Source organism: Vicugna pacos, chromosome 34 (genome assembly GCF_048564905.1).
Source record: "Vicugna pacos chromosome 34, VicPac4, whole genome shotgun sequence".
NCBI lineage: Eukaryota > Metazoa > Chordata > Mammalia > Artiodactyla > Camelidae > Vicugna > Vicugna pacos.
The window spans coordinates 5,194,494-5,212,694 of record NC_133020.1 but is presented as its reverse complement, the minus strand read 5'-3'; the positions used below and the strand labels follow the sequence as shown (position 1 = coordinate 5,212,694).

General features: G+C 41.4%; 2 protein-coding genes and 1 long non-coding RNA gene across 7 annotated transcripts in view; 1 reads left to right on the top strand and 2 right to left on the bottom strand.

Annotated features, from left to right (window-relative positions):
• TM7SF3 (transmembrane 7 superfamily member 3) overlaps nt 1–3,599 on the bottom strand; it is a 31,068-nt gene extending 27,469 nt beyond the window's left edge. The window contains exon 1 of the mRNA XM_006199954.4: nt 3,321–3,599. Within this exon, the coding sequence (XP_006200016.1) occupies nt 3,321–3,411 (91 nt within the window). The 5' untranslated portion in view covers nt 3,412–3,599. The remainder of the gene's footprint in view (nt 1–3,320) is intronic.
• A 1,977-nt stretch (nt 3,600–5,576) lies between these two features.
• Nucleotides 5,577–9,911, bottom strand: LOC140691218 (uncharacterized). 2 transcript variants are annotated; one of them, XR_012066770.1, is made up of 5 exons: nt 9,815–9,911; nt 9,444–9,689; nt 9,196–9,285; nt 7,513–7,567; nt 5,577–6,173 (listed from the first exon to the last, which is right to left on the bottom strand). It is a non-coding gene; the product is annotated as an uncharacterized lncRNA (long non-coding RNA). The 2 variants fall into 2 exon arrangements; XR_012066771.1 differs by lacking the exon at nt 7,513–7,567.
• A 101-nt stretch (nt 9,912–10,012) lies between these two features.
• Nucleotides 10,013–17,636, top strand: MED21 (mediator complex subunit 21). 4 transcript variants are annotated; one of them, XR_012066833.1, is made up of 6 exons: nt 10,013–10,102; nt 13,378–13,492; nt 14,100–14,200; nt 14,747–14,998; nt 17,226–17,269; nt 17,438–17,636. XR_012066833.1 is itself a non-coding variant. In XM_006199955.4 (4 exons), exons 1-4 carry the CDS (start codon nt 10,061–10,063, stop codon nt 14,921–14,923), a joined length of 435 nt encoding a protein of 144 aa, XP_006200017.1. In that variant the 5' UTR covers nt 10,013–10,060; the 3' UTR covers nt 14,924–15,225. The 4 variants fall into 4 exon arrangements, 1 of the variants encoding a protein (XP_006200017.1); XR_004186331.2 differs by adding an exon at nt 15,269–15,355 and having other exon boundaries at nt 17,226–17,636; XR_004186330.2 differs by having other exon boundaries at nt 17,226–17,636.
• The last annotated feature ends 565 nt before the right edge of the window (nt 17,637–18,201 follow it).

Below are 18,201 nucleotides of genomic sequence, written 5' to 3'. Positions count from 1 at the left end.
ATTTCTAGTTGTCTCTTCACAAACATGACTTTTTTCCAGGTTCTCCAGGTGATTCGAATGTTCAGCCAGGTTTGAGAACTTAACACAATGTTGGATGAATTCGGAAAGGAGAAATTCTTTTCTTCCTATTCTTAGTTATCTTTTTCTAACTTCTGTGTGAACATCCTTTGGCAGCGTTCCTCTGGCAAACTACAAGCCATTTCACAATTTTTATAGAAGATTGCATATTAAACAAGCCAGTTCAGGTTTGACCCCTGGCTTGTAGAGCTTTGTTATATTTAATGTTTCAGAGCCTCGTATAGTACCAGGCACCTGGTTGTCATACATTAAACGTTTAGTAAATGATCGCTGACTTTTGTGACCTCAGGCAAGTAATTAATTCCTCCCAGCCTCATGGTAAAATCCAAGTAACTGCACTATGTACATCACTTGGCTGCTGAAAGTATTAAATGGAAAATTTTTGTAAATTCTCCAATACTATTGCAATAAAATATCATTATTAACTTTCATAAGCTTTCCAATGTTTCAGAACCTCATCTCCTCAAAAAAAAAAAAAAAAAAGCAGGCATTCAGTATGGTCCTCCTCCAAATAAACTGTGGGAAGAAGAGGACAAACAAGTGTAAAAGCTCAGCACATCCATCATAAACATCAAGTTGCGAAAGTGCCTTCCACACAGTGACAAGGAAAAATACTGAAAGTCGAGACAGCTGTAACAGTCCAGCCAGGCAGAGACTGCCTTTACTTTCTACTCATAAAAACAGACACGACAAAAGAAGACAAGACTACAAAACACATCCTGAAGAGGTTCACAGGAGCTTAACTGCACGTCTCAGCCATCTGGAAAAGGAGTCATTAGAAACATTTTATGAGGGATAATTAGATCTTATGACTTGGGGAGTGGGTGGGAAACAGACAGCACATCAAACGCTATTACAGAGCAAATGGCTCACACCGAGACAGAGCACTTATGCTGTAGCTCCCCTCTAAAAAGCGGTGGCTCTGCTCTTTCAGCCCAAAATATTTTTTACCATCTGACCTGTAGCAGGGAACCCTTTTCTATTCTTCAGAGCCTTCCTCCAGTCCTACCCAGAGTTACCTCTTCTTTTCAATAATTCCTTTCTAAAAAGAGCTGTCCAATCCTAATATTTTCCTTTTCATTCTCAATCAGATCCTAACCTTGCAACTTTAGAAATTTCCAACTCTTTCTACAATTTTCCTAAAGTGCACTCCATTGTTGGTGCTTTGACACAAGGTCAAATTCTGGGAAAGGTTTGTCAAAACGTAGGCTTCGTAATTCTCTTCAGATGAAATATTAAGAACCAAAGCAGTTCAGCTGCTTGGGCTGGCCGGCATTCAGCTGCCCCTCCCAATTTCTCATTGATATCTTCTCATGAATTTTCATTAGCTCTAGCAGGAGAAAGGAAACACAAAAGTGTGCACACTTTTGAGAGAAAGAGACCTCTTGCAACTAACTACACAAGTGGCCTGCCACCTTACTGAAAGCACAATGGATACCACAAACTTGAGAAGGTTCAAATGACATTCTGCTCGACTCCAGTTACTAGGTACGCTCAAGTAAGTTACTGGATATGACTCCAAAACAATAATAAAAGGACTGGTGACTGAGACTCCAAGAGAAAATTGTTCAGGTGTATGATTTGTCTTCTGTGCTGTTGGTCACAGAAAGCATCGTCCTCAGACATTCTAGGAACTCGATCTGCCACCTTCAAAGATCCACTTTGCTTCCAAGCCACTACTCAAGGTGTCAAGTTAGCGTTTCCTGCTAAAGATGGGTAAATCCTAACTTAATAGCACTTGCTTAAGTTCAAGTTCCTACAGTCATAAGAATTCTCAAATAGAAACCCAGCCCTTTTTCAGGAGGATCCGGCAAGCCCTGAACTAAGTCTTCCTTAATTTTCACACTGCTCTTTATCTGACAGATGTGGAGAATGACAGCCTTTATTAACCCTCAGCAGTTAAGTTCCCACATACTGCCCCTCTCCTGCACAGAACAACAATACTGATGCAAGGCCAAAATAACGTGGCTGAGGAAATATCGGTGCTGTAATGATAGAAAAGAGGGGAGAAACAGTGTCTGAAACACATTAATTTCTCAAATTACTTCCCTGGTCTGATCATTTGAAGACTCAATCTCTTGCATTCTTCACCATGGTGGAATGGAGACAGCCTTATGAGGGAGATCTTTATTTTGAGGGATGAGAATTCACAGAAGGAAGTGGAAAGCACCATAGTAAGCAGAATATTCCCACTGGACGGCAGCTCTATAGAAGCGCAGGGTCATGAAATTTACAGCAAGACACACTTGGGTTTAATTGCCGCTTGTGCCCCTATTAGCTGCTTATTGTGTAACAAGCATCCTCTTGGGCCTCAGCTTCATCCTCTGCTGGGGAGGACAATAATTATCTTATAGAGCTGTGAGGATTAAATAACACTGCCATGAAAAGCACCTGGTACATGCTGCACGCGGTGAATGTCAGTGCCCTATGACAAACAAGGCTATTTTTTTCTGCAAAAATGTAACTGCCCTTTTCAGCTTTGGCCTTAAGTCCTAGGCAAAAATTCTAGGATTCAGTGTGCACAAGGGCTTTTCAAAGATAAACATTTAGAAACACAATCACATTATTCAGAAAATATGTTTCAGAACTACAACGAGTCTCTTAAGCTCAAAATAAAACCAAGAATGTGCTTAACCTCACAGAACAGCACATGATTATCAGCTTGGTACAATTAGCGCTTTTTACAGTTTATATTAACAAACCACCAACTATTGCTAAAACTCATTCACCAAGCACATGACCTACGATCTAAAGTCCTGTTCTGGGTTCACTTTTCCTCTGAAACTTCGTAGAGCATAACCAATTTGAAAAGGATCTAGATTTTGGAGTGTAAAAAACCCGCTGCAGCTTGGCGGGTCATCCACCATCAAACCCTCAGTTCTGCACCAAGCTTCGCTGTCCAGAGGCTCAGATTAGCCACTTGGAAGCAAAGAGGTGTTGGAGAGTGTTAAATTAAACCTACAAACATGGCTGCGCCCTAAGGGAGAGAATAATGTGTCCGAACAAGAGAGTTGCCCATCTTCTCCCATTTCCCCAGCCTAAATTAGTAAATTAGGAGGTTGACAGTAAGGCCTCCTTAGCAAAGGGATTTTCCTTCTGCAGGAAAAGACCCCGATTCATTCCAGCTGGCTCTGAACTCACCGCCTCCCCTGCCAGGTGGACAGACCCCGGGATGGATTTTGACCTCGCAAGAAATGGAAAACCAACTTTGGGTTGCACAAGCGCTGCGCCCTGGACCTTACCCTCGCTCGAGTTGCCCACGGTCTCGGCTCCGCCGGCCGCCCGTGGCTCCGACGCCAGCACCGCCAGGACTAGCAGCCGAAGGAGCCCCATCGCTGCTCCGGCCGGGACTCGCCGCCGCGCGCGCGCTACCCCGGGGCGTCCGCGCCCCGCGCCATCGCTCGCCAGGTGCACACGCCGCACACCTGCCAGCCCCGCCGAGCCGGCGCGCGCCCCCGCCCCAGCGGGAGGGTTCCTGTTCCGGCAACGAGCCCCGCAGCGCCGCCCCGCGCCTCCTCTCCGCCCCTCACGTCACGGCGGCGGGGCCCCGGGGGGCGGGGGCCGGAGCGCAGGGGCGTGTCCGGGCGGCGCGCGCCCCCGCCCCGCCCCGCCCCGCCGGCCGCGCTCCCGGGATCCCCGCGCCCCCAGGAAGTTCTGAGGTGTATCTGTCTTCACTTACGAAAACCACCGTTCGAGTTAAAAAAATAACCCCTTCTGTTGTGGCCTAACGTCTCAAGGCTCCCGTTCCCACGTTTAACGGTCCTTTGCAAACAGAAAAAAAAAAGAGGAATCTGGTGCTCAAAACGCTAGAAATGATCGTTTCTCCCTGTCGCAATTGCCTTAGCTGTCCATGGAGATGTACGAAAACGCGGGGGCAGCGCTGTTTCTGCAGCGGTTGCTGCGCATTGGGGGGGAAAGTTTCGTTTTCTGGAAGCGAAATATCCTCGAAGGCTCAAGACCTTCACCTGAACTTCCTCTCTCAGATTTTATACCTGAGGGCGTGTAAAGGACAGCAGTCCATGTCACAGATGGCTCGTGAGACGACTGTGGAATTAGATCTATAGACGATCTATAGACTCAAAGTTATTTGGGGAAGATTGCCCTGCTTTCTTTTTCCCGATCTTTAACTTTTTCATTTATATAGTTTAATGAGCAACTATCTTGAAAATTACATATTCGGCTGTTCCACTACTGACTATAGCAATCACCATAATACTAACAGGCACAAATCTTTTCCTGTCCTTCCCCTGCTTGGTCCAAACGTTCACACCTGTGGTAGCACGGTTTAGTCCCACGGTGTTTACTGTCCGACATGCCCTCATTCCTGTGACTCTCAGTAGACGAAATCCCAGAACGGTACTAGGAGCGATTATAAGGGTAGCTTTTGGATCAGTGGATGGATTTTTCAATAAATTGTCTGATAACTGCTTAGCTGCACTGTATTGGAGAGAGAGGAGTAAAACTCCGCCTCACGCAGCCAAAATGAAATCCCAAAGTGATTCATAAAACCTTAAGAGAGCTAGAAGAAATACATGTAAAAACAAAAACAAAAAACTCCTCTCTGAAAGGGAGGAACTGCCTTCTTTTTTTTCTTTTAAGAGTTTATTTGAGCAAGAATCTACTGGAATCTGGCAGCGCCAAACTGGAAGTGGTTAGAAACATTCAGTGGAGGAAATTTTTAAGCAAAAAAGCAAAGGAGGAAACTATAAAGGAAAAGATTGGTAGATTTGGGTACTTAAATTTTTAGTTTTATTAAAGACAACACCATAGACAGGGAGAGGGTACAGCTCAGCGGTAGAGTGTGTGCTTAGCATGCACGAAGTCCTGAGTTCAATCCCCAGTACCTCCATTAAAAATAAAAAAGACCTAATTACCTCCCCAAACAACAACTACAAAAACATAGACAATAAATGATATGAGAAGTCAAGTTGATGACCAAACATAAAAATTAGCGAAGAACAGAATAGGGAATTTAAAAAAATAAAGGAAGAAGAAATACAAATGGCCAACAAATACATTTTTTAAAAGTTCAAATTCACTAGTAACACACACAAAAAAATCAAATTAAGAAACTAAACTGTAAATATTTTAAAAGAATAAAAACCTATTTGGTGGATGAAAGAGCTGAGAAGTAGACATTCCAAGACGGGACTAGTGAGAGTGTAATTTCATACAATTTTATGAAGTTGCATGATTTGCATTAAAGAATCTTGAAAAAGATTCATGGTTTTAGTATGATAATTCCATTTTTAGATTTAAACATGTATAAAATTAGAGATATGTATAAAAACTAGTGTACAAAACTGTTCAAGGTGTTACTTACAACAGCAAAAAACCCTAAAACAACCTAAATGCCCAGCAATAAGGAATTAAATAACCTGTGATCATCCATATAATAGAATACTGTGTAGCCGTTCAAAAGTCATGTTTTAGAAGGCAACTGACTGATCGGGAAGTGTTTATAAAAAGGCAAATTAAAGCAATAAATATACATAGTATAATCTTTTTTGTTATCTTTTTAATATGCATTTGTGTTTATAAGCATAGAAAGGTTGAAAGAAAATTATCAAAATGTTTAAAATCGTTTCTCTTCAGGTGGTTGGATTAAGAATGATTTTCTTTGCACATTTCTGCACTTTGTAAAAATTCTACATTGAATGTGTATGGCTTTTGAATAAGAAAATAAAAATTTTAAAAAGATACATATAGTTTGAAAGGTTCTCTTGTAAAAGCATTCTAGATAAGAGCCCGTCTTCCTGAGAATGACACAGTGCTTTTCAAGCTGTAGCTCCTGTCCCGCTCTCCAGGGTTTACACCTCCGCTCCTCTATGCTGACTGTGCGGAATGAATTTCACTTCCCTGAACTGAGCGCGTTCTCTCTCCTCCACAGTTCTGCACTGCAGTTCCCTGTGCCTGCAGACAGCTAACGACAGACGTGCCAGTAATTAGAAGAGGGCCTCATTACCTCGGCTCTGAAATCTGTGACAGCTTGGGAAGAATATTGGCTGGGGTTCCTTGTTCATGTCAGAGTTCCGCTGGAAACCAGTGAAGCAAATGGGCTCCCAGCTTTGCAGATGAGTTTTTATTCCTAGGAACTGAAAGGAAGCACAAAAACTGACAAGATTCCCAAATCCAAGATAGAGATAACTAGAGCCATAAGGTCTGCTTAAAGTTTAGGAAAGGAAGGCAGGCAACCTATCTGAGGTTTTTGACAAACCCAAGACACCCTGGATGGAAGTGGGGATACGACTCCAGGGGAAAGGCAGGAATGGTCCTGTTTATCACATCCCATCCTAACTTCACCTTTTCCCTATGTTTTTTAATAACCATTAAAAAATTGAAGTATAATTAACTTTCAATGTTGTGTTAGTTTCAGGTGTACAGCGAAGAGATTCAGCTATATTCTTTTCTGGATTCTTTTCCATTACAGGTTATTATAAGATATTGAATATAGTTCCCTGTGCTATACAGTAGATCTTTGTCATTTATCTATAGTATATCTATGTGTATTTCTATTTTATATATAGTAGTATATATCTGTTAACCCCAAAATCCTAATTTATCCCTCCACCCCTCCACTCTGTATTTTTAACACTTTTGTTCTTCTTGTGAGTTACATTCTTTGGACTGTGTTTATTAAATCAAATTCAATAAATGTTTATTTAGTAACGTATATGGAAATCATTATGCTAGGAAATTTGTTCATTTAGCCCATAAATATGCATTCAATGGCTTCCATATGTCAGGCTAAATGCTAGGTGCTAGGTATTGGAAACATGGAAACAATTAAAATATGTTTCCTGCCCCCAAGTAGCTCATGGTGGTGAGTGAATTAGAGTCATGTATGGATAATTAAACTTCAATATGCTAAGTGTAAAAGCAGAAGTAGAAGGAACAATTGTGGTGAAGACTGGGAGCTATTAACTTCTCTCTAGGGTTTCAGGAAAGGTTTTATAAAGAGAGAAATGTTTAAAATGAGGTTTGAAAGCTGAATGGATGATCAACAAGGGAACAAATTAGAGGCAGGGATGGAAGTGTGGGCATTTCAAGGGAGAAAGAGAATTAATGCGTCTGACATGGTGTGCAAGGGGAGAGTGAAGCAGCAGAGCATCTGTAGGAATGACAAGGAATTTAAAGTAGCAAATGCTTATTTATAGTATTTCAGCTCAGTGCTTGGGGCAGTTTAGATGTTTAATAAATTGTGACTGAGTAGGTAATAAAAGTAGTTAAGGGTCTAGAATGTCAAGTGAAAGCACTATAAAAGAAATTTTTCTGAAAATATACAGATTTTAAAAAATCAAAGTACTTACTACAAGATTGGCTATGAGTTTTAACTGAAGCTGGGTGATCAGTACATGGGTGTTCACCATACTATTCAACTTTGGTACATGTTTGAAACTTCTAATAATATAAAGTTTAAAAGAACGTACTTACCAAAATTCTGTGTTCAAACGGTAACAGATACGTAATACTTGGTTTCTGCTCTTAACTGTCCAATTGGGGGTTCAAGAAAAGCAAATGCAAAAGCATATGAAAAAGTATCAAAATCATGAAAGGAGGGAGCAGGGGTGGACTCTAGTTATTCATAAAATTTATGTGAGAAAAAGTAAAACTTTAAAAGATAGACTATGAATTAAATAGCAGCAAAGAAATTGTTTTGACAAAGGTAAAGAACTGAGTGGTTGTCAACTGGGGGCAATTTTGCCCTACACTTTCCAGGAGACATTTGGGTGTGTCTGGAGATATTTTGTGTTGTCACCACTGGGGGAAGGGGTTGCTACTGCCACCTCATGCGTAGAGGACAGTGATTCTGGTAAACATTCTACAATGTAGAGGACAGCATCCCAGAAAAAAGAATAATCCAGCCTAAAATGTCAATAGGGCCACCGCTGAGACCTTCTGAACTAGACACATAAGACTGTATCTAGCAGGTGGGTTATTACCTGAAGTCTCCAGCTTCAGGAGATTAATAAATCCCTTTAAAAATGCATGCAAAATTTTGAGAGCCTGGTCTGGGGAGAGGTCCATAGTTTTTATCTGATTCTTAAAGGGGTCCGTGGCCAGAAAAGGCTGAAGGAGCCCATGAAAACCAAGATTCTAGGAGCTGTGGCTGAATAATCTTAAGTGATTATTTCACTCAGAAAGTTATTGCAAGAGGAGGTGGGATCTGTTTCCTTGAGCCAGATTAGACTGAGTCTTGAAGCCCAAGCAGAGATGGCTGGACATCAGCCTGATGTCTCTGGAGCTACTGACAACTGCAAGGAAGATAATGGTGGGTGGGCAGCTGTGTGGTGACAGGAGTTGTCTGAGGTGGTTCTTCTACCCCAGGTGCCCAGGTTCTCTTCAGTCAGGATACAAAACTCAGTATTCTCCCTCCCTCTCCTTCATCACTCTGTGTCCAACCAGGAACCAATCCACGTGAATTTTTCCTTCAAAACTAGCCTCTTCTTCTCTCCTCAGGGTCAACACCTTAGTCTAGGCCCAATTCACCTCATCCTTGAATAACTGCAAACCCCTCCTCCTTGTGAGCCCCTGGCTTAGCCATCTTTGCAAACCCAGCACCCAACATTCTTCCTGCCACATGGCAGGTGTTCAGGAAGGTACACTGTCAACTGGGGGTGAGAGGAGGTAGTCACAACATTACCCCATACTACAGTTAAAACAAATTAGGGTTCTATCATTAATATGCCAATGGTGGGGGCAGGTGCCTCACCTGGGGAGGTTCCTAATTAGGTCTCAGCAGGTTTGTAGGTTTGATTGTTTGGAGATGGGGTGGGAGTCGGCTTGAAGCAGAAGTAGAGTTTCCCAGCTACGGCTGGGGTAAATCCCACCAGACGCTTCCCAGCGGATAGTTTTCTCCACCTCCCCACAACCCCACGAAGCTAATTAGGGATAATTAGCCTGAGGAGGAGGGCTTGTGAGTTTGTCTGAAGTCCACAAATCAAGTCATTAGATGATTCCAGCCTCATTTCTTTCCAGACTATCCCCAGGCTAACTTTCCTTAAATACCAAGTTTCTACTATCACTCTTCATACCGATACCCTCAACAGGTCCCAAGTCTCAGCCTGAATAGCACAGCTTTTCTTTTTAAAAACTGAACTTACCCCAAATACGCACCTGGCTTCTTTTCCTCTCTTCCAGCTACACACTGTGAAACCTCCACTCTCCTCTCCACTAACCCTCCTCTGTTCCTTTCCAGGTTCCTCGCTGTCACACAAAACAAGAGATGCTTATCAATGACCTAGCTCACAACTTACTTCTTCCCTTACCATCTCCAGATGCTCTTCTTTCTCCTCTCGCCTTTGCCCACGAGACCTCCCTTTTCCGTACTCTTCCAACACCGCCATTACAACTCAGTTGCGTACTTAATTGTTTCGGACGCTTTCCGTCCCACGTGGGTCAGCTTCCTCAGCACACCCACCCTCAGAAGTAAACACGCACCAGTCTCCACGTGGGGAAGGCCTTCTGCACCCGACAGCAACAGAGGGGCATCCTAACCCAGCCCGTCCTGATTGCCTGGTGGATTTTACTTTGGATTTCTTGAACCAAAAGTTGGTACCGTGACTCCCAAGTATTCCTTAGTTCCTTGCTGTGTACCTTTTCTGGTCTACCTAGAAAGCAAAAGCAACGTAAAATAAGTATTCGAGGCGGTATTTAAAAATGAATACAAGGGAGGGCAGGGAAAATTACTTTTAAAAACCGCATAATCCAACAATCTCCGCAAAGTGTTTAATACCTAAAAGCCACGAGAAAGCACGTTGGCCCCAGAACAGAGTGGACCCAAAGGAGTTTCCCCAGGTGGAGCCCGTCTCTAAATTAAGCCGACCTCAGGAAAGGCCCGCCCCCTCCGGGCGGGGCGGAAAGTTCGGTTTGACTCCACCCACTCCGAGAACGCAGCCCTGTGATTGGTCAAGACGCGTCCTGCAGCTGCCCAATTGCGTACGAGCAGGGGCTTCAGCGTCCCTTTGTTTGCGGGAAGAACATGGCGGATCGGCTCACGCAGCTGCAGGACGCCGTGAACTCGGTGAGCAACTGCACCTGATTAAAGTCTCCGGCCTCTTCTCTCCTGAGGGAAGGCAAGGCAGAAAAAGGGGTCCGAGAGGCAAAGCTCGGAAGTGGCGGGGGGCGGGCTGAGGCCGGGCTTCAGCAACAAGCGCCCGGGCCGTGGGAGGTCTGAGGCCGGCGGCCGGGCGGTGCGGAGAGCTGCGGGAGCCCGCGGCCTCTTTCGCACGTCGCTGCCGGGACGGCCACGCTCCACGGGCTTGTCATTTCTCTGGGAACGGCCTTATTTTATTGTTAGTGGTGCTTTTGGGCCCTCTTCTTTGCTGGAAGGGGAGAGGAAGCGGAAGCCCCCCTCCACCCCCGTATCAATTTTTAACCCACGGAGGGAAATCCGTGTTTTTAATGGTTGGATCTTTGCCATTAGACATTAGCCGAGAGTATTCCTTCGCCACACTTTTCAGGTTGGGGCGGGAGTGATGGTAAAGTGAGTAGTTTTGTTTACCTTAGTTGGTTCCTGTAGTCCAAAGGTCTCGTTCCATCTCTTAGCCACTCCCCCAGGGGAAATCAGCTTTGGGAAAACTGACATCTTTATGATAGTGAATCTTACGATCTTCGTATATCTTCACTTAAGTTTTTCTAAATGTCTACCAGAAGGTCTACTCCCTATTAAAGGTCCGTTCTTGTAAGTAGTCCCCCTTTACTTTGATCCTTTGGGTTATTTTTCCTGTTAGGTCTACGTGGAAAATATATGCAATCTAAAGGATTCATAGACTTATTACCATTAAGAACTAAGTAGTTTTCCATTGGTAGTTACATTTCTCACTGTCATTCTATTTACAATTTGATGTCTCAGGTAACACGCCTAGAGATAGAGAATATGTTGACTGGAAAATCCAAGTACCTGGTCTCTTGCCGGTTTTTTCTCACTGGAAGCTGATAAGTTGGCATTCTTGTTATGACTCAGTCTTAAAGAGTGTGAATGTGCTTATATAAACGGATCTACTTTTGTGTATGAGGGCCAGCCCCTAAAAGTTGATGAATTTACCAAGATAAGTTACACCTTTTGGGGTCTTGCCTGGGCTGCCAGCCAACCTCCCTCAAGGAGCTGCTCCTTTGAGATTTTACAAAATCAAATTGTAATGATGCTCCTGGACAGAAATGTTTTTTTAGGGGAAATGTTGAATATTCATAGATGTCTCCCAGCCAGAAGGATAGTCAGAACAAAGTGAATATGGCCTTAGCTCCAAGGTGGGCATTGCCAGTCATTGGGTTTTGGAGAGAAGTCTCTAGGGTAACTAATATGAGTGCCTGCTGTGCATATAAACACTCATGTTTGCAGAGAGATACTCCTTAAGGAGTTCACAGTCTGATTAGAAAGGTATCACACACTCAAGAGACATTTAAATGATGCAAAAGCAGTATGTGGTTAGGGGGTTGCAATGAATCCAGTGTTTTCAGTTGTAAGTAAAGTGGTATATTGAGTGATACGAACTACATGGAGTTCCGTTGGCTTGTATCTAGTCTGTAATGATTTGTGAAATTATTAGAATAAAACATATTTTACCCTCTGAGCACTCCATGAGAGCAGAAACGTCTTGTTCACCATATTGCTGTAATGTGCACACAGTTATGTACAGTGCTTGTCATAGAGTTGATTTTTAATGTTCGTTGACTAAATGCATCTTGAGAGCTTCGTAAGGATAGCAGAGAGCCACTGCGTTGAATACTTTTGTGTGTGTTTTCTCTATTCCTCATAGCAATGCTGTAATGTGAGAATGTTCCCAGTTTAAAAATTAAAAAAACAACTCAGGTTACCAGAACCAGGATTAGAATCCACAGTTGTGCAGCTTCGAAGCACTTACTGCTGCTTTATTACATTTGCAAAATGTGAGCAGAAGCTGTGTAGTCAGGGGTGAATTTATCACTAGTCGGGTGTATATGAAGGAGTGGGAGATAATGAACGAGTAGAGTTGACTTAGATCATTGACAACTTTGAAACAGCCTGATGAGTTAGAGATTCACCTTGAAGACCATGCTGGGCTGCGCTCAAAATTTTTGAACAGGTAAGATAACATAGTGAACTAGAGAATGATGAGGAGGCTACGTAAACTGTGAGGTAATTGGTTGGACTAACATAACAACAGTGATGGTAGAAGGAAAATGGAAAGAGGTGTCGGAGTATTAGAAGGATTTGAAGATGAAAGGAAAGTTAAGAGTCTGAAGTTAGGCTGGTTGAGTAGGAGGTTCTCAATATAAGTTAGATATTAAACGAAGGAAACAACTGACTCTGAGTTCTGTCATTGAGATAATGGCAGTGAAACAGTGGAAATGCTTATTCATCGATGCAAGGTAAGGAACTGAGATTTGAGAGGTGGGGACTATTGAGAGAAGTTGGTGGGGGGGGGAGGATAGGAATCTTAAGTTTGGAGATGGTAATGTTACGAAACCAGGTTTGTTTGTTGAACGCCCTGTGGTGACCCATACATCAGGAGCATTATCTACGGGGGTGGTAAGAAGTCTGGTGATACATTACCTAGGCTACATGTGAAGCATGGAGGGTATGCGATTAGAGAAAGAAAGAAAACACAGCTAAAGCAGGCTTACTCAGTAAAGGCAGGTTATAAGCAGGGGGTTTCTGACAAACTCTTCCCATATCAGGTGTTCTGTAAGACACACTCAGGTATTTCTGTTAAGGTGCCAGCTTCTGTTAACTCTTTGGGACGTGGTTTCAGTAAGGACTTGGTATTCGCAGTCTTCAAAACTGTTTAAGGAATACCGTAGAGCACTAGGAGTTTAACTTGAGTCCTAGAGAAAAACGTTTCGGAATACTTAAGGTGCAGTCTTTTCCCCACTATTCCTTTATATGTATAACTACCCTGATTTCAGGAAAAGGATCATATACTTTGTACATGAGTCACATTTTAAAATTTACCCTGGGATAATTGCCTGTTGAATTTGTTCTTTTACCGCACTACTCTCCCAAAAGTTTTAGCTTGTGCTTGCAATATGTGTCTGCATATGTTTCTCTTGTCATTCTGTTATCTTGGGAAGAAGAGAAAGATTCTTTTGTATTTCTTTTTAACTGTTTCAGCAAAATTGATACCAAATGTTTCTTTGCATAATTAGAACATGTAATCCTTGTTAGTAACTGGTTTATGTTATCCAGAATTACTCTTTCCTGTTTTATTCTCTTGCTTGGAGATCATTATTATAGAAATATTATTGCTGCCATTGCCAATGAAATCCTTAAAGCTGATCAGTTCTTTCTAACTTTGCCACGTCTCCTTTGACCTCAAGCTTGCGGATCAGTTTTGTAATGCCATTGGAGTGTTGCAGCAGTGTGGTCCTCCTGCCTCGTTTAGTAATATTCAGACAGCAATTAACAAAGATCAGCCAGCTAATCCTACAGAAGGTAAACGGATTTTCTTGGCTTCTCTTAGTTTGAGTCTCACATTACCTGTAATTCTTTAAAATTAGATTTATTGAAAAATTCAATTTATTTATGGCTTTCTAAAAATGTTACTGTCATAAAAGAAATGAATTTGTTATAGTTAATTTACATAACACCTTATAATTCTTTTCATGTCAAGTAACAGATTGTTACTCCTTTAGGGGAGAATTATATGAATTTAGCTGAATTTTGCTTGAGGGACCTTAGTAAGAAAGGCATCCCATTTACAGACTCCCTTATGCAAGTGACCACCATGTTGTCTTAATAAATGAAATGATGTACATTATGCTTAATTCCCAATTGGAGTTAATATTAAAGCTAATTCTCAAACATGTAATAGGATTGATGTGTTAAAATTACACTTTCATCATCAGAAGCCTGGTACAGAAAATGTTGTGAAGTTCTCTGGTTTTATTGAAGTTAAAATTTAATTTCTATTTCTGAAAACTTGAGGTTCTCTGATGTCTTTTTTTAAAATTATTTTTTATTATTTTTTATTTATTTTATTTATTTTTATTTTTATTTTTTTTTTACTCTGATGTCTTAAACGATTAATCTCTTTCTCTAGAATACGCCCAGCTTTTTGCAGCGCTAATTGCACGAACAGCAAAGGACATTGATGTTTTGATAGATTCTTTACCCAGTGAAGAGTCTACAGCTGCTTTACAGGTAAAAATTTCTTTTCCTTCGAGAATTTTGCTAGTAGAGAATTTTGAATTAAAGGAGATAGATTTAGTACCTTTCGTTATAATAGTCAAACTTTAAAGTTACTCTGAATTTTAAAATGGGAATTGTGAACTACTGTACTCTGTTAAAGACTGTGCTGAATATGTATATAGTTGTCCAGTTTTGAGTTACAAGGAAACTTCCCATTTTCTCCTGTTTGGTTCTCTTCCTTGCAAAGAGTGAGAGGAGGGTGGCGTTTTGGATGTGGAGTAACGTAGCAGTGTCCAAAAGCAGTGTGGAAGGGAATCTTCGGATAGCCATCCAGAGATCTCTAGTTGAAAAGTCATCCTTTTCAATAATTCACACAGGAAAAACTCTTCAAAGTCGTATCTGATCTTAGGATTTCTGCCACTGCAAAATCTGTCACAACGACTGCATAGTCATCCAGATTTAAAATTAAATACTTCTCCTGCAGTTTCTTTCCTCCTCAGCTTTTAATCTCCAAGGTTCCCATTTCTCAGAAGACTCTTAAATTTGTGTCTTGCAAAGGCTGCTAGCTTGTATAAGTTGGAAGAAGAAAACCACGAAGCCGCCACCTGTCTGGAGGATGTGGTTTATCGAGGGGACATGCTTCTGGAAAAGATACAGAGTGCCCTTGCTGATATCGCACAGTCACAGCTGAAGACAAGAAGTGGTACCCACAGCCAGTCTCTTCCAGACTCGTAGCACCGGTGCATGTGTACCACGTGGCTGAGAAAGAACTCTGTCAGTGCCATTAAGGATTCGGCATCAGATTTAGATGTAAGCCTTACCAGCAGTTACAGAAACGTTAAGCACTATGACACGTTATCTTTTTAGCTATTTTTAATAGTCTTCTATTTTCACTCTTGATAAATAAGCTTGTAAAATTGTGAACCAGTTTTAAACTGTCAATATGCCATTATTTTTTAATATCTGAGTGAAATTACTGTGGCAGATACTGCATTAATGGTCATAATATGATTAAACAGATGTAGTGTAAAATTCTACTGTGACATAATTTCTGTCTTTATTTCTGTTGTATTTCTACAGTCTTTACAAATCAAAAAAGCCCTCACGCTGCAGGAGAGAGATAGTGGACACTTGAATTCAGGTTGCTATCCTTCTGCCTCTTTAAAGGTGTGTTGGCTAAATTTGGAGCTTGAGCAAGAAATGGTTCTGAAACCACATTGCCTTTTAAAAAAGTGTGGCTGGATGAGAAATTAGGTCACTTTTATGGAAGCTTTTCCCTCTTTTTCTAGAACCTTATAACCATTCTAGCTCATCTCCACATTTGTTTCTGATAAGAAATCCTCTTCTCTGTGGAATTCCCATGCCATTGTGAGAAAAATTTTCTTCATTCTCAACCGTTTTTCCCCATATGTCTTCACCTGCTTTCCCCCCAACCCATTTTTCTCCTTAATTTGCACAGTGGAGTATGTTTCCTGAGTCACTGATTTCCTTCTCATTCTTTTTATTTATCCAAAGTTTCTGTCTTCTGATCTTGTAAACCTCTCAGCCTTCATTGCTGCATTCAAATCTGACCAGAACATACTTCCATTACATCAGTCACTTCAGTATCATTGTCTCCCCAGCACCTTTGATACTGCTGACATTTGTGTCAGCGTTGTATAAATAAAGTTACCCATCCAACTCTTGGTTCGCCTCGAATCCACTGGTGATCTCCACTAGGAAGCTGGAGTTGAAATGTGTTCCATGTTGTAACTAACTGGTTCTATCTCCTGAGACGACATTTTTTCCAGAACATCTTGAGCTGCATTTCCTGCAATGTATTACTCTCCGAAGTTTAAGAAAACATAAGAACAATAGAGATTCTGCCTATTCCCATCATAATCAGGTTCTCCTACAGTTCTTGAAAAATGCTGCTTAGAGGCACACATTTTAACTCTCACAAGACAATTTATAGAATCACTAACTTATAAAATGGTTCAATGTTATCCATACTAGATAATTAAAATGTTAGGCTTATACTCTCTGACATCACTTAAAATTCGCTTCATGTTTAAACACTGGAATGAAGTAGAAGATACGGAGCTCACAGAAGAAAGTAATCTTCAAAATACTGAAACCCGTTCAATACAATTAGCCCCCAGAGAGAAATAAGACAAGTTACAACCTTAAAGCTGCTAGACTGACTGCTGTTAAAATACTACTCTCACCTTTCTTATATTTGAAATTGCTTTTTTTCCCCCCCAGTTTAAGGTATTCTAGAAAAAGGACATTACACATGCTGAACTATTCATAAAGATTGTATTACATAATTCACAAAGATTGTTTGCAGCAGATTCGCTCAGCCGTCATCTTGTGGACATGCTGTTGGGCCGGGAGGTCCTTGGCACTGAAGTGGACGTCCGGGCAGAGGTGGCCTTGCTGCCTAGTACACAGCTTCGGGAGGACTGAAAACAGTGGATGTCTGTGTCTTTCACCCGCTGGTTCCTCCCTTCCCTTTTACCCATATTTAAGTTGTTGTAAAGAGAAAAATCTCTTCCCGAAGGATTACAGGTCCTGTTCCCCCACTGGCATTTTCTGGAGACCCCAGGGAAAGGAGGAATGTACACGTTCATGGCTTTGTTGGATTCGGGTGCCCAAGTTTTAATCATACTTGGTCCAGTGGGGAGAAGGGGTGCCTTAAATCAACTTGGGGTCCAGGTAAAGTGACCAGTGAGGGAGAGACGTAAATTTTTTGGCTAAAACCTTTGAGACCAATCTGATAGGTGTGGTCATGGTTTCCACTGTGAATGTATTACTGGAATAGACACCCTGTACGCTTGGAGTTCTCCCAACACAGGTGCCAGAGAGGATGCTCCCATTCAGGATGTGCTGAATGTAGAGAGGTAGTATAGTGTGGCATGTGAAGCAGTCCCCAGCCCATCTCCCTGTCCTTTGCTGATGAAGACCTAGCCACTGACAATGTACTTGAACCCCATGCTCACTCGTGCTCCTGGAAAACAGTGAAGTTAAGACATCCCTCTACTTTATTGTATTCCAGGAAATGGCTTACTGCAAAGAACCACCTTCCTCAGTATGACCAAGGTAAGATCTGTAGATGACTCCCTTGAATACCTGTGACAGAGCCTCCAAATTCCCATTCTTTTTTTTTTTTTTAATTGAGGTTTAGTTAACTTACAATGTGTTAGTTTCTGGTGTACAGAATCGTGATTCAGTTATATATATTGCTTTTCATATTCTTTTTCATTATAGGTTATTACAAGATATTGAATGTAGTTCTTGGTGCTATACATTAGGACCTTGTTTATCTATTTATATATGGTAGTTTGTATCTGCTAATCCCAAGCTCCTAATTTATCCCCCCCCACCTCCTTCCCCTTTGGTAACCATAAGTTTGTTTTTTCTGTAAGCCTCTTTCTGTTTTGTAAATAAAGTTGTTTGTATTATTCTACTTTTTCAAGTTACATATATGAATGATATGATACTTGTCTTTCTCTGTCTGACTTACTTTACTTGGTATGATAATCTCTAATTCTGTCCATGTCATGTTGCTGCAAATGACATTATTTCATTCTTTTTTATGGCTGAATAGTATTCCATTATATATATATGTGTGTGTATACACATATATATGCACACATACATACACACACACACACACACAACATATCTTTATCTAGTCATTGGTTGATGCACATTTATGTTGCTGCTTTGTTTTGCTTATTGCAAATAGTGCTACTGTGAACTTTAATGAAGACCATTCTGACCAGTGTGAGGTGATACCTCACTGTAGTTTTGATTTGTATTTCTCTGATAATTAGTGATATTGAGCATATTCTCACATGCCTATCTTCTTTGGAGAAATGTCTGTTCAGGTCTTCTGCCCATTTTTGGATTGAGCTGTTTGTTTTTTTGTTATTGAGTTGTATGAGTTGTTTGTATATTCTAGAAATTAAGCCCTCGTCAGTCACATCATTTGCAAATATTTTCTCCCATTCCTTGGGCTGTCTTTTTGT